This window comes from Perca fluviatilis, chromosome 7 (assembly GCF_010015445.1).
Source record: "Perca fluviatilis chromosome 7, GENO_Pfluv_1.0, whole genome shotgun sequence".
Taxonomy (NCBI): Eukaryota; Metazoa; Chordata; class Actinopteri; order Perciformes; family Percidae; genus Perca; species Perca fluviatilis.
The window spans coordinates 12,062,596-12,077,989 of NC_053118.1; the positions used below are offsets into that span (position 1 = coordinate 12,062,596).

General features: G+C 42.4%; 1 protein-coding gene across 2 annotated transcripts in view; it reads right to left on the reverse strand.

Moving 5' to 3' along the window:
* znf407 (zinc finger protein 407) overlaps positions 1-15,394 on the reverse strand; it is a 156,690-nt gene that overhangs the window by 41,744 nt on the left and 99,552 nt on the right. For both annotated transcript variants that reach the window (XM_039806848.1, XM_039806849.1), the window contains exons 7-9: positions 8,962-9,045; positions 6,815-6,935; positions 914-1,092 (exon numbers count right to left, since the gene is read on the reverse strand). In XM_039806848.1, the coding sequence (XP_039662782.1) occupies positions 914-1,092; positions 6,815-6,935; positions 8,962-9,045 (384 nt within the window). The remainder of the gene's footprint in view (positions 1-913; positions 1,093-6,814; positions 6,936-8,961; positions 9,046-15,394) is intronic.

Sequence of the window (15,394 nt, forward strand, 5' to 3'; positions counted from 1 at the left end):
CTTCTCTGACTGGTCTTTTAAACCCCATATCTCCAGTTAGTGATGCAGGTTTTCTGATTAAAAAGTTGACTCAAGTTGACTCAAGTTGAGATCAATAAGACATATGTTATTTTTTTTCAAACTAGAAATCTCCCTCCAGAGCACGTAGGGATTTGTTGCCCTGCTCACAGGCAGTGCCCAGGAGGTGACTGAACAACCAGTCAACACTTCAAACTGAATCTTTCGTGCAGGACTTGAACCTTGTTGACTTGAATGTTGTTTGACTTGGAGGGAATAACATCTGGCTGTAGATGTTTTACCTGATGTGTTTAGTATTCTGGTTGACTCTGAGGGATTTGCTGTTTCAGTTGTTTTATGTTCTTAGTGTTTTTGTGTATTTTGTATTGGCATGTATGTGTGGTTGTACTGCTGCCTGCCTTGGCCAGGACACTCTTGAGTGGTTAAATAAAGGTTAAATAAAAAAAAAAATAACCGGCCACCTCAGGTTCCCAAGCCAGGTCCCCACCGAGTTACTGCCGCCCCATTCATTTCTAAACTGTTTTAACAAGCTGAGTAGCACTACTGGTGACTCGTGAAAATTGTAAATATATAAATAGTAAAAGTGGTGGAGCGTCCCTTTAACTTTCAGCTGATCCGTTTGATTCAGCCAACAGCTCAGGCAAGACATTGCTGTAAATAATCCTGGAGCGCCAAAGACCTTTTAAACACAGGGGTGTTCAGGACTGTCTTCATTCCACTGTTTCTGGATGTAGGCATATATGTTCAAGTCTTACTCCTGACAGACATCTTCTCATTAGGGACACGAATCACATAAAATGTTATGGATGTTGAGAGCGATGAGGCATACACACCGATAACACAGTTTTTGTTTTGAAACAGAGCCTCCTCAAATACAAATTGAACAATTAGTTACCTGCGTGTAGGTAGGCGAGGTCTGGATTCTCGATATCAGGGTGACTTTCCTTCAGGTGGTTGCGGAACTCCATGGGAGAGTTGGTGGCATAGCTACATTTGGGACAGTTGTACATCTTCACGCCCTCGTGTTTGCCCGTATGGAGAATGTGCTTCCGGATGTTCTCAGCACAGTTGGATCTAAGGGAGACAAACAAGGATAAAAGGCTTCATTCCTTTTTTGGAATAGATATTAAAAAAATAAAAAAGATTTAAAGATGAGAGTCATGAGGGAGAAAACACAAGATAAACACTTGGCAACTTTCCCAAGAAAGGTTTGCTGTACTAACATTTTTTTTTTGCCAATGATGACACACACACACACACACACACACACACACACACAGACACAGACACACACACACACACACACACACACACACACACACACACACACACACACGAAACTAGAAACAACTCAAACTGGGCTTCGGAGCTGAGGGAGCAGCCGTGTTTGGACAGACTCTCAAAGCATTCATTACCTAAATACGCCTCTGTGAAACAGGCCCACAAACGACTAAAGACCGCTTTCACAAACAGCAAAACACAACTTGTTACACAAACAATATTTAAATCCTGTTAATACTTTGATATTCACACTCTTGCATATCTCTAACTTTATTTTCTTCCCTTACAGCTGTTCAGGTTTGGTGTGTAATGGTGCTGGGAGCAGTGGGTAATGCATGCTGTGAGACTACGGAGTGCACTAGAGATATGTCTGAAGACATCTGTTAAGCATTATGTATCTTTTGCAATTGTATGAAAGGTATGGAAATAATGGTGTGTATGTGTGTGTGCGTGCGAGAGTCTGTGGGTCTTTGGGCTGGTCAGATAGGGCAGGCCAAGCAGTGAGCTACTGCAGGGTGTAGGATGTAATGATGTCAGCTCAGAGAGTCACACACAACCCTCTGCTGATTAATGATGCTGCCTGACCTGCTCCCAGGCTCTATCTAAACCTGCGCGCAAGCACGCACGCACACACACACACGTACGTTATTGAAATCCTGAATGGGCAAAACAAACACGCACACACATACATACATACATAAATAGACATGAACAAACCTTAGTTGGTGCCAAAAATAAAAATGGTGAATCTCTGATATGACTAGACAGGTGCAAATATACAGACATGAATCCATAAACACCGCCCCACTTCACAAACACACAAACACACACACACACTCATGTGCACATAAGAGCACAAATAATGCATCATGCAAGCAAGCATGTGCAGTGTACAACACACTTTCATACACACACATAAACACACACCATCATGTGTTGATGGATGGGGCACTCGTGCTCAGTTTGGACCTGACATTCTCAGACAGTATAATACGCAATTACTCTCCCTTATCACCTTGGCCGGGACAATAAAGCCTCACAGTGCCATAGCTCACGCCAGCCAAGGAGAGAATTTGTTTTCACTTTTGCAGAGACACCTCTCTCCATCATGGGGCCACAGTCCAGCCCGGCTCCACTGGGGCCTAAGAAAAAATAAAAAAAAAACACAGAGCGGGCCCTCACTGGGTTCTGTTCATGCTGTATGAAATACATAAGCACTAGCCACTGGTGAACAATGAGGGCTCTTCATAAAACTGAACACTGCAGTTGGTTGGGGTGCCACGCTCTCAACAAAAGAAAGTGCTTTTTAAAAGCAGTAATCCACAGCAATGTAGAGATGTCTGTTATACCCCATCACTGATGACTATAGCACTGCACAATTCAAAACATGTAAATTCTATTAAAGCGTTTGCATTTGCTTTGTGTCAGAGATTCCTGGCCCACAGGAAGTGATGCATTTGGATTTCTAGTTTGTTTGAAATTAGGCAGAAGAAGAACTGGGAAGTTACAGTAGTGTTTTCCATAGTGAAGGAACAGACAAATGAAAGGGATGAATGTTGCCACAATACTGGCAACACTTCATTCACAAGCAACACACGGTACAAAAATACCCGGCTTAATATCTCGGAATTAAAAAAGGAGCCGCAGATGATAAACCTTGGCCTGATATGAAAACCATAAATTCAAGGTCTTGTAGGTTTAGATACAGTAAGTACATAACCCTTGATATTTACACATATTCTCAATCATTTATGCAGCAGATTGGCACACACTGTTGTGATTACTTTATCAGCCATTGTGAACAACAACAGGTTCACAGACAAATCATGGCCACATCTGTTGACTGTTCTTATGCTTAATGAAAAAAGACAGAAGAAAGAACTCAAAATGTCACATCGTTGTGAATTACCGCAAATCATGCTGCTAAAAAATGCATTTTATACTTAAAGTGAACTGATTTCTTATTCGAAAGTGGGAGCATAAATAGATAAAATTTGAAGCGGAGCTAAAAGGTTCTAAAGAGAGCGCGGGTGGATTCCTAGGGGGGCCATGCTATCTCTCAGATATGGTAATGGAGTAATTGTCATATTAAAACAACACAACGTGCATTTAGGAGTCAGCAGGTGTCACAGTTAGTGAAAGCCCACACCAGCCCTCCTACTATACACTGTATTAATTAGTCCAACACTGTTTCAACTTCCTCCCCCATCCATGCACTCAGCATGGGAATCAGCCATACTGATGCTCAATGGATACATCACCCCTTCTCTACCTCTTTCTGTCTCTCCCCCTTTATTTTAGCCATTTCCATATTCCTCCTCCCAACGACTGTATGGTAATGGGAGAGGTGTAATTGAGAGGCGCTTCGTTAGAGGAGATTTTAATGTGTTTCTTTGTGTGTGTTAAGAGTCAGTAGGTGGTGGTGGTGGGGGGGTGGGGGTAGGTGTATTTGGATCATTGGTGCCATTTGGATCTTATTCTGCCAAGGAGGCCCAGTTATCATCATTAATGTCTCCCCCCCCCCCCTCCTCCCTCATCTCTCCCTTCACTTTACAAGGTCGCAAACCTTCCTGGCATTGACAGTAAGCGTGCCATCCTCAAAGCTGCCATCGCCGCCAATTGAAGCAGTATTTTAACAGGTAGATTGAAACATGAATGCCGCAGCATTCAATAAACAATAATAGCCCAAGAAGGATGGTAACGTGGCAGGAAGTCAGAGGCTACATATCAATTAGACCGCTTAAGATGCCACCGCGACTTTAATGAGCGAGAAAAAAAGCTCCTCATTGTGAACAATAGAAATGATTCCTTAAACACTGAAGTAAAGAAGTTTTGCGGTTTGCACAAATAGCTGGAGAATAGTCAAATAGACATCATTCATTGACAGCCCAGGACTCCCAGTGCAATATCATTAGAATATTTTTACCACTATTCCCCAACTATAATTATCCCCCCTCTATTATCTATCTCTGTCTGAATAGGAGATGAGTGGCATTTGATAGATCATTCACTCCATGCTCATTTACATGCATTTGAGAAGCAGCCTTGATGGAGATTGCATTGTATCGAGTGGGAACTATAGATGTCATCCATAACATTTAATATGGATATTTAAATAGTGGCAATCAGACATATGCTACTAAAACAGATATAAATATGTTCTATGAGCAAGAACTGTCAATCACATTCATTCATTTGCCTCAGACCTAAATATGTCTTTAAAACGGCACCGCGTGTATTTCATAAGCTTACATAAAAAGGTCAGATGTGCTAACTCATCTAGTCGCTCCTTATCGTGGTCAGGCCACCGGAGACGTCAGGGCCCTCGCGGCTGTCTGAGGCCCCCACATTCAATTCCTCATCCTCACATTAGTAAGCCAGCGGGGCGTTTCCCCAACCACCTCCTCCTCCCACCTTGACCCCCCACCACCCCCCTTGCCTGCCCTCTGGAACTCTCAGAACCCCTGGGGCCACCAAAATGGTAATTGGGTTTCTAATTTACTGTTTCATTTGCCACTATCTGTAATGATCATTAAGGATCAGCGCGGGAACAATGGGGCCAGGCACATTTGGCTCGTTCTATGTACACTTTCTCTCTGATACTGGGGGTAAGTCTACTGTAGTGGCTGGATATGGCACTAAAATGTGTCCTCAGGGGGAGAAAGAAAAAAACATTCACTTCAAATACATGCTCAAAACTTAGAGCCTTTGACCCAAAATGTTTAATGAGAGATTTGGATAGAATTCAACAAATGTTTGCAAGATGGTGTCTTCATCATCATCATACAGTCTTGTTTTTTTTTCACCCTGGGATCTGAGGTTTAGTGTCCCATGAGGTACAAAATGTATGTATAGCACAAATGGAATTCTGAGCAAAACAAAATTCTTGCAGTATGCAAATTTCATATAGACAATCGTCAGTTCCGATCTAACAACAATAAGTGCCTACAGCCATGCTAGCGGCTCTGTGAGGATGTACATGGGCACAGCGGCGCTTCTAACATCAGCATGCTCACAATGACAATTCCGGCACGCTGATGTTTAGCAGGTCTACAGTGTTCACCATCTTAGTTTCACATGTTAGCATTTTCTATTAAGCATTAAACACAAAGTACAGCTAAGGCTGGTGGGAATGTCATTAGTTTTGCAGGTATTTGGTCATAAACCTAAGAATTTAAATAAGTCTGTACAAACTTCTGTCCCAATCCATTAAAAAGAAGTTAAGATATTTCACTGGATAAGTGAAAACTTTAATTTGCTTTAGGGTGCTAGGTGAAATGTCAGAGGATCACCAACATCATTAGAAGTCATCCTCTGGGCACCATGAATGCCTGTACACAATTTCATGGCAATCCATGCGATAGTTGTTGAAACAAAAAAAACTTCATGGTGACACTGGAGAAACACTCAGTGGATCACCAGCATCAGTGGGAATCATCCAATAGTTGTGAAGATATTTTAGCCTGAACCAAAGTGGTAGGCTGACTGTCACTGTCCCCCCAAAGCCATGCCGCTAGCAAGGCAATAAAAATATCAACCGTTTATTGGCCTACAAACCTTGTAGTTGAACTTAGAAGAGCACATATTAAAAAGACAAGATGCAGTCTTCCTATTCTATTAAATGACACTTCAAAGCATCTTAAATCAAACACAACCCATACACTGGTCGATCCTTAATTGATACAGTCAAGAGATACGTCATGATAACTTTGGGTACAAGGTGAGATAATCTTTTGATAATTGCAAAATAATAGCCTGACTACAAGTATTACCTCTCAGCATTTTTTTTTTTCTAAGTTGGACTGCATACAAAAGACTTGTGAAATGAGTCGAGCGCTTCACTGCAGCGGAGCAGGTGTAGCAAGCTGCCGAAATGACTTTGTCACAGAGGGGAAAAAACGAATGAAGAGTACATCTAAAACCAATGATGGGTTTGAGATCATTCCCTTTCACACTCTTCTGCCACAACCTGACGAGGAAGCACAGGATGAGAGAAAGAGAGAAAGACAGAGAGAGTCAAGGGGAGGCAGACGGAGGGAGAGAGAGAGCTAGAGAGAGATGGAGATGTGCAACGCCAGCCAAAACTTTTTCAATTTCACCGACAATTTCCTGTGTAATTACTGATGTGGTATGATGGTGTTTTAATGACAGGGACCTGCCAGTGACAGTGACATTGTGTGTGTGTGTGTGTGTGTGTGTGTGTGTGTGTGTGTGTTGGGGAGATCTGGCCGGGCCTGTTGATGATGGCAGAGTGATGAGATGGAGCTGTGCTGTGGAGATTAGACACCCCACACACACACACACACACACACACAAAGCCTCTAGCATTAATGCCACTCCCCTACCCCTCCGAACTACCCTACAATGCCACCTGCTATCTCACCATCACACTCACTCACTTACATACACGCCGCAGACTCTCCTACCCCCTCACCACCTATCAACCCCCTGATCATCAGTGCCATGGTGGCGGCCATCAGCGCCACCAACCATGGGCGGGTCAATGAGCCGGTACCTGTAGTCGCACCAGGGGCAGCGGTACGGTTTCTCCCCAGTGTGAACACGTTTGTGCCGCGATAGGTGGGACTGCGTGGTGGAGGCGAAGTTGCAGAGCTTACATTTGAAGGGTCTCTCTCCTGTGGGGTGGAGGGGGTGAAAAGAGACAGACAATGGTAATGAGACCAAGATGACACAAATGTCACACATGGACACATAAATATACAAACCCAGGTAGAAGGCTACAACTGACATGGTTTGGCCAATATGTGACACCGTTTTGCTGGCTTCATGAATCCAAATGAACAAAATTAAATAACCGCAAGAGCCAATAACAGTCCTGAATTCACAGTGAAACTACAAAAGCTAAAATTTTTCGATATAAATTGAAGTGTTCTCGCTTACTCTGAACACTGCAGGTGCACAGACTGTAAACACGTTAAAATGTCTCAAAAACGATTTTTAGTTTGCATGTGAAATGATGTATGGCAGTTGCAGTTGATTGTCACTTAAAGTTGGCGCAGTGAAAGGCTTTGTGTCTATTGAAGAATTGAAATCACTTGAAGAAATCATTTGAAATGTTTGCTAACTTTAAGCCCTGTTGGCAGTTATTTGTCAGTTTGTATGTAAAAACTCAAAGTAATTGAAGAGTTGAATTAAAGAGCAATACATGAAACTGTTGAAATGTTAAGTTGAACTGCAAATGGAGAAGTGTCAGTTGGTACGTAGGCAGTGACAGCAGTTAAAGTGTCAGCTAAAGTTTTAGTTGAAGTGTCAAAATGTTGTTAAATGTTGTGTTCTCTTCCCAGTTTATCTGTCTTACAGCAGGATCTCAGGATGTGCAAGATTCTGATGGAAATCCAGATGGGAGATTTCTATCATTAGATGACTGACGATAACCATCTTCGATACATAGCCAATAATCTTACAGAGATAAGAGACTTGATTCTAAATTGTCGGGGCATGGTCACAGGGTCAAGGTATCAGTTTAACTTCAAAATAAAGTTGCAGGACAAATGTATGTGGTTGTAAACAGCAAGTTGGAAAAGTGTCCATAGCTGGCAGAATTTTGCATTTTAAATTATTTTCTTTATTTTAAATGGCAGACCAGCGTCGTGAGGGAATATTTTCCTCAAACAGCTTTGGGGATGTCAGTGTCTGCTATTAAACCTCACCCTGCTTTAAGGAGCGGCCAAACTACAGAACATTGAAGTTTATTAACATGGCATCCACTTGACTCCTGTAGTGTCCATTGTTTCTTAAAATACAGCTTCGGTAACATTTCCATACTGACAAGAATACCATTAGCCACTGACTCCTTGTACATTTTGGGCATGAAAGGTAAAGATACTAATTAATGGCACATTGTTGTCTTGAGAAACCACAAGACATTTTGGCATTAGCAGTGGCCTTGTGTAGAATCTGTACCAGTCAAACACTGTCAGACAGAGTAATCTCGTCATGTGCAGCTGCATGACAACAGATTTGAGAATGCAGCTAAATCGGTGGAATTGACACATGTCAACACAAGAGAGGAGGACAGAAACTGGAGGTTTTTCGGGGGGAATGGTAGAGAAACTGAGGAGCAAACAAAATGAATTACGAAAACCTAAATGAATATTTATAACCGGATTCTTGATCCTTGAGCGCCTGCCAGACAACGGTTAAGAACAGTATTTGTTTCACTATCCCAATTTCCAAAAAAAAACACTCGTTATTGACAGCCTATCTGAAAAAATGCAATTTCCCTAAGCGACAGAATGACATGGTGAAATGATAACTGAAATTAAAAATCCCAGATTCAGTCAGCCATACTGGTACACATGCCTATCACTGACAGCAGCATGTCACACTGATGTGCCTCTGTGTGTGTGCGTGCGTGCATGCGTGCGTGGGTGTGCGTGTGTGCGCGCGTGTGTGTGTGTGTGTGTGTGTGTGTGAGTGGAGAGAGAGAGAGAGAGAGAGAGAGAGAGAGAGAGAGAGAGACGGTTGCTCAAACTATCTGAAAGAAAATATTGTGGCTGTTCAGATCTTTAAGTGTCAATCACTGTCCAAAATTATGAAGGTCTGCACAGTTTGTGTGTGTGTGTGTGTGTGTGTGTGTGTGTGTGTGCGCGCTTGGATACGTTTTTGACATGAGTTCAGGATGTGCGTCTTGTCGCTCACCTGTGTGTTGGCGTCTGTGTTTGGTGAGGGCGTGTCTTGTGCCTCCAGCAAAACCACACAGGTCACACAGATAAGTCTTCTCTCCTATAGAGACAGATCAAGAGAGGAAGGGAAGAAAGGATAAAGCATTAGGGTCTTCTAGGACAAAAAGAAAAAAAATCCCAGAAGAAAAATGGGCAAAAGAAATGACATTAAAACATAACCGAATAAGGGAGAGGCAGCAAGAACCTGTGAGGGAAAGATGAACTTTTATCTCATTTATACTATATTTATAAAATTATATTTAATATACTTATTCAAATTCAGATCTCCTTAAAGAGACCAAGAAAAACTATTCTTTAAAGTAAAATTTCAGTTTTATTTGAACCCGAATCTTATGTTTTAGCACAAAAATAACTAAAACATAAGCAGTCAAACAATCATTGATTAACTTTACTTCTATATTCACGTTCTGAATGTTGAGTACAGCCGCCAAGGTTTTCTCCAAATAATCTGGCTCAGCGGTTGGCTTTTGCCTAAGTGACGCCGCCCTGAAGTTGCCGTGCTCCCAGATGTCAAAAATGACTCTGTTGAATATAGGGATGTGATTACTAATAGAGGCGACAGCCATATCTATACGGGTAATAAACAAATCTATCTTTTCATAGGAACTTGGAAACGATGCCATCTAATCATGCTTTCCTGCCATATACAGGAGGATATTGACAAGAAACAAAAACAGATTATTTCTAAATACTGAAACTGTAAAAGGATATCAAACCTTTTTTATATTTATGGGTGGTTGTTCTAATTAAGCTTATCAAACTAAATTAAAAGGCATCATATATATATATATATATATATATATATGTTTGAAAATGTATGAACTGTGTTATATATTAATCTACGTATTGATGTGCATTTGGTTTAAGCTTATTACGACACACTGCAAATGGAAGCAATGTCATCAATAATAAAATAAACTGCTACTACTGCTGGTTTCATTTCACAATTCATGACATTTGCCTATATTGTTTTCCCTAAACTAAATATGGCTCAGTATAATTAATCTGTCACTAATACTTTTTAATTTCAAAGTTGCAGACATTAATCAAAATGAAATACAATTATATAGTAAAGCTACAACCTCAAATAGTGGTAATAAGAGTGGTAATAAGTGAAAGGTTACCGAAGCAGACTTATGAAATCCTTGAATCCTTTTGAGTGAAAAGTGTGGGTGAGGAAGGAATGAGTGATTCTTCCTTCACTCAAAACTACTGCTGAGGTGCCATTGAGCAAGAAGTGAGAGCCCAAGTAAAGACAAAGAAGAAGAAAATATTGTGTTAATGGGTTGGGGGAAATGTGTAAAGGAGGAAAAAGGCAGAAAGCGAGAAAAAAAGAAGAGAAGACAGACTGAACAGATGAGCAGCGGGTCTAGTTGGCTAACAGATGAGCCAAGCAGAAGTCACAGATCACTAGTGTATATCCATCAGAGCTCTCACAGCTAACTAATTCCTCCAATCAGATGGATCCGTGTAAATATGTCAAATGGGGGACGGGAAATTGCCAGTGTGGTTTATTGACTGTGATAAAATCTGAAAAGCACCGCTGAACATAATTACATACTTGTCAGAGCCATAAAAATTAGCTTTATTATCAATGGGATGGTTTTGTACAACTTCATTTGGGGGCGATGCCTTCCAGATGGGGAGCGTGGAGAGCTTTTTTACACTCCTCCTCTCTTCCCTGCATCTGGCTCTGTCATTAACAGCATGATGCCTCTCTCTCTCTCTCTCTCTCTCTCTCTCTCTGCCATTGCACACATGCAGTCACACACTCCTGCACACACACACAGCAACATTTGTGATAAGACTCACTCAGGGAAAGACACACGTGCATAAAAACACATTTATTGAATGGATACAAATGTGCATGGAAGTGCGTGCGCACACACACACACACACATACACACACACATGGGCATACCTAGATGCAGATAGCAGCCACGCACATCAAACTGCATGTGTGCTAGTAACACATTTCCACACGGCAGCACATACATGGAAACACTGTAGGTGACACACGCCGCATGCGTGTACATCATGTGCAGCCGAGATCCCCATTACTTAAATATTCATCTAAATGCTGATGTTGAACTCCGGCTCTCGCCACACACTGTTAACACATTTGGGTGACTCTTCCAGCTGGGCCTCAGCGGTGCTCTGCACCTCTTCTGCACAGATAGCAACTTTCACTGAGTCCGCAGAGACAAAGCAGCCTCAAGTTTCCTCTATTACACCCATTTAAAGCCACTCGACTGTGAGAAGAGTTTTAATGCAGTGCCACTTAGAGAGGAGAAAAACAGCCTTAAAAAGGTGCATGCGTTGGCTAATTCATGCAGGTTCACTTTTCAATCCCAGCATGAACGGCCTTTAACCGAACTATGTTTTCATATAAATAAATGTCCACTCTGCTACTTTCTGTGGCTACATGAAATCACCATTTACATGTGCTGTGCTAAATACCTGATGTCTGATGTTCCTGGAAAATAAATATAACTCAATGTGATAAAAAACAAAATTTTTATTCAAATACGGCCAAATCCGGATTGGTGCATGGAAGTACTGACATGAGCTTTTTTTTGTGGCCCGAGCCCTGCCCACTAAAAACCAGTGAGAAGAGCACAGACATAAACAAAAATACAGTATCCAAAACTGTGTGCCCAAACTTTGGCAGATCATTTTGTGTTCATGTAGGACCATTGCTCATAGAGATAAAACAGGTTTCAGTGCCTCTAAACTGTGGAAAACTTATTAGGGATCTGGTCAGACCTTTTCTCCCTATAAGAAAAACAGCACCGGTCCCTCCTCCACTCTTCCCCTCCTCTCCTCTCCTCTCCTCCCGCCCTTCCATCTCTCATTACGCCCAACGCTACAAGACCCCACCACAGAAAAATCCATATCCATCGATCCCTGCTACCAGCCGCGGTCGCCACAATTATTCTTGAGGAGGAAACGTTGGCGATAAATTACATGTGTGCTTTTCATCTGCTGCTCTGTGGCGGTGAGCCCTCTGAGGACCTGGGTGGGGACAGCGAGAAGAGTGACGCGCTGCTGTCAACACTGGAGGATGCGGCTGGTTAAAGCAGCATGAACCCCGCACCCACAACACAACCTTGCATTGACTTCATTCATTCCTGATTCACCTTAATTCCTACCGTTTATCGGTAAGCGAATAACACTTCATAACCCTTACCTTCTACTTCATCCTTATGCAACATAATCCCTTAAACCACATTTATCAGCCTCAAACTTCATTTTTACTCCAAACACAATCAAGCTATAGGTCGCAAACATCCGTTTAAAGGTGCAGTAGGTAAGATTATTAAAACTAACTTTCTGTCATATTTGCTGAAACTGACCCTATGTTCGAGTAGAACTACACGAAGCAGGTAATTAAAAAATATATATATCCGGCTCCTCTGACACCACCTAGAGCCTGTAGTGCGATTTGCAAAAATCCACAGCTCCCTGTTCAGATGCACCAATCAGGGCCAGGGGGTGTCTAACTGCGTGTCAATCACTGCTCATGCACACCCATTCATTCTCCCTTGTGGGGGGAGGGGCGTAGGAGACCGTTTTGGGCTTTAGCGGAAAGGGGGGAGGGACTGAGAAGTTGTCGATGTTCAAATCAATCCAAAAGTCCTGGATCTTCACAATCCTACCTACAGCACCTTTAAAAGCATACACGGCCCGTGTACCTAAAGTCTAGCACCAGACACGAAAATGCCCTGAAGACTACATTTCCTGCTAATGTGTCTGCACTGAAAGCCCTTAAACTTTTTGGCTTTTAGAATATTGGCTCATCACTTCTTCTCTTTTGTTCCCATGATGCACCTCAACCCCCAAACCCTTACTGGAATTAAATATACCTTATTGCGAGACAATAAAAGAAGTCAACATATACAACCTCTCTTTGCATGTCTGTATATATATATATATATATATATATATATATGTATGTGAGTGTGTGTGTGTTTTAAATAACCCCAGAGGCGTCTGCATGCAGCTATAATTGCCTCCCTCATTAGTTATGTTTTAGCAGGAGCGGATGGGAGGGCAATTAATTTTACCGCTTAATTTTTGACATGGAATCCGCTGCTGTATTGATGTGCTCGCCATTTTGGGTCTCATTTTTCAGGGAAATTAATTGACAAAGTGCGAAGATTTATCAGCATATCGCCAGATTAAGCGACAAACTGAAGCAATGAGGAAATCAATTGTGGCCCTGTCGCTGTGTTCAACCTTCCTCTGCCCCCTCCCCACTCCCCACAACGCCCAAGAGCCTGGGAAACGCTGGGTGGGTCAGATGCAGTGCACTTATTTATTTATTTGAGTCGCTCATTCATCAGCCGTTACAAATGACCCTGGCGGCTGACGACCACTGAATCCCCCCACCCCCCGCCCTCCTCCCCCTCCCTCAGACACGACTGGTGTGTGAGGAGGGAGTGATTAACATAAAAAACACACAAATCAGAGAGGAACAATGAATCCTGTTAGAGGCAGGAGAAGGAAAGTGGAGGTGTTCATGGTTTTTTACCCTCCTTTTTGGGGGGAGGGGGGGTTCTTGCATGTCACAACCAGCCCCTCTATCCACAGGATGATCAAATTTGGCATTTTCTGTTAGGGACTCCTTAGTCTTAGTTGTTTGTTTGGCTGCAATTTATTTGTCAATTTTGAAACAATGGGTTTCAAAAATCACTTGAAAACAACACTATTCTCCCCACTGTATTATCAAAAAATACAACTGTCGCTATCACATGCCAACAGCTGTAGCTAGCTAGCTAGCTAGCTAATTAAGCTAACGTTCGCTCCATTACTTAATTGAAAATGCCATACCCGGCTGACTTTTTAGTGTTTCAAGCTAAATCGTATTAAAAAGTGAACCCTGTGAAAGGCTCTTAAAACTAGAGTGTGGAACTTCTACATATGAATGAACGTCTGTTACATTTAAGCCTTTGCCAAACAAGTTCATACAATGCTGATTAAGCTTATCACTGTCAGGGAAAGCTCTCTGTATTTCTCAGTATACCGGAGTTGGGGTGTCTGGTTTCTGTGGCGACATTTCCGGGCTGGAGCACCGGAAGAATGCCGATACACACTGTAGTTCTTTACAGCGTAGCTTCCATGGACTGTATGAAATACGGATGTAGCCCCTGTGACGTCACCCATAGGTTTCTGAAGTGCCAAAATGAAGCTCAAAGGTGGGCGGCTCCAGGTGCCCCGGCCGCGCCACATTGCGCAATGGGAAGAGGTGGAGCGTGGATAGAGGTGGGCGAAAAACCTGCAGTCTAGCTGCGCTCCTGGCTGACCAGCCTACCTGTTACTCAAATGGACCTAATTATGCAGACTTTAAGCCGAATATAATCGGATTGACACATGTGGAAGCTAGCTTCAGCCTCAAGTGGCCTCAATGAACTGCAGTTTTGGCACTTCTGCATTGGCTTCATTTTAGCACTGAGATTCGCTTTTTCAGCTGCTGGGTCTGAGTGTTTATACAGTATGCCTAGCTGTATTACCCAATATACCTTGACAGGCAGTTAGGGGGGAGAGACCACCCGGCCCTGATTGGTGCATCTGAACAGGGAGCGCTGGATTTTTGCAAATCACACTACAGGCTGTAGGTGGTGCCAGAGGAGCCACATTTTTTATTTTTTTTTAATGACCTGCTTCGTGTAGTTCTACTGGAACATAGGGTCAGTTTCAGCAAATATGACAGAAAGTTAGTTTTATAAGTCTTACCTACTGCACCTTTAAGCACGTAGAAAGTGTTTGTGTAATTACTCTCAACTGCCAGAGGGGGGAGACAAAGGTTCCCAACTCCAGCTTTAAATGTGCAGTTGGTGGCTACATACACGGTAACATAACAGGATAAGGGATGTTGTTTTAAGGGATTATAAAGCCATTATACAGACTTGACGAAGACCAACTCATTTAAAACTTGCCACTATGAAGTTCTTGGTAAAGGGATAGTACTTTTAAGTTTTTTTTCACAGAGTGAATTTTATAGTTCCAAATAATGAGCTTGATGCGTGTATCATTACACTCAGCTCCAGTACAAACTCCACATTTAGTCATCGTCACACACACACACACACACACACACACACACACACACACACACACACACACACACATTTACTCACATCCCCTCCATTATGGACTGCTCTGTTCCCAGGAAAGATTAGCTCAACTTTAAAATATCCTACGTATTGTATTAGTATTGCATCTAAGTGCCGTGAAGGAGCCGATTTATAACCTTTAAACAGATCACACGCATACAGATAATATTTCAGTGTGTCAGGTTGGCTGCTGGAATGCGATTGCAATGATTGTATAGCTGTAGCTAACCGTCCGACCCAGCAGCAATTACAACTGGCGAAGGAGTGTCGGGG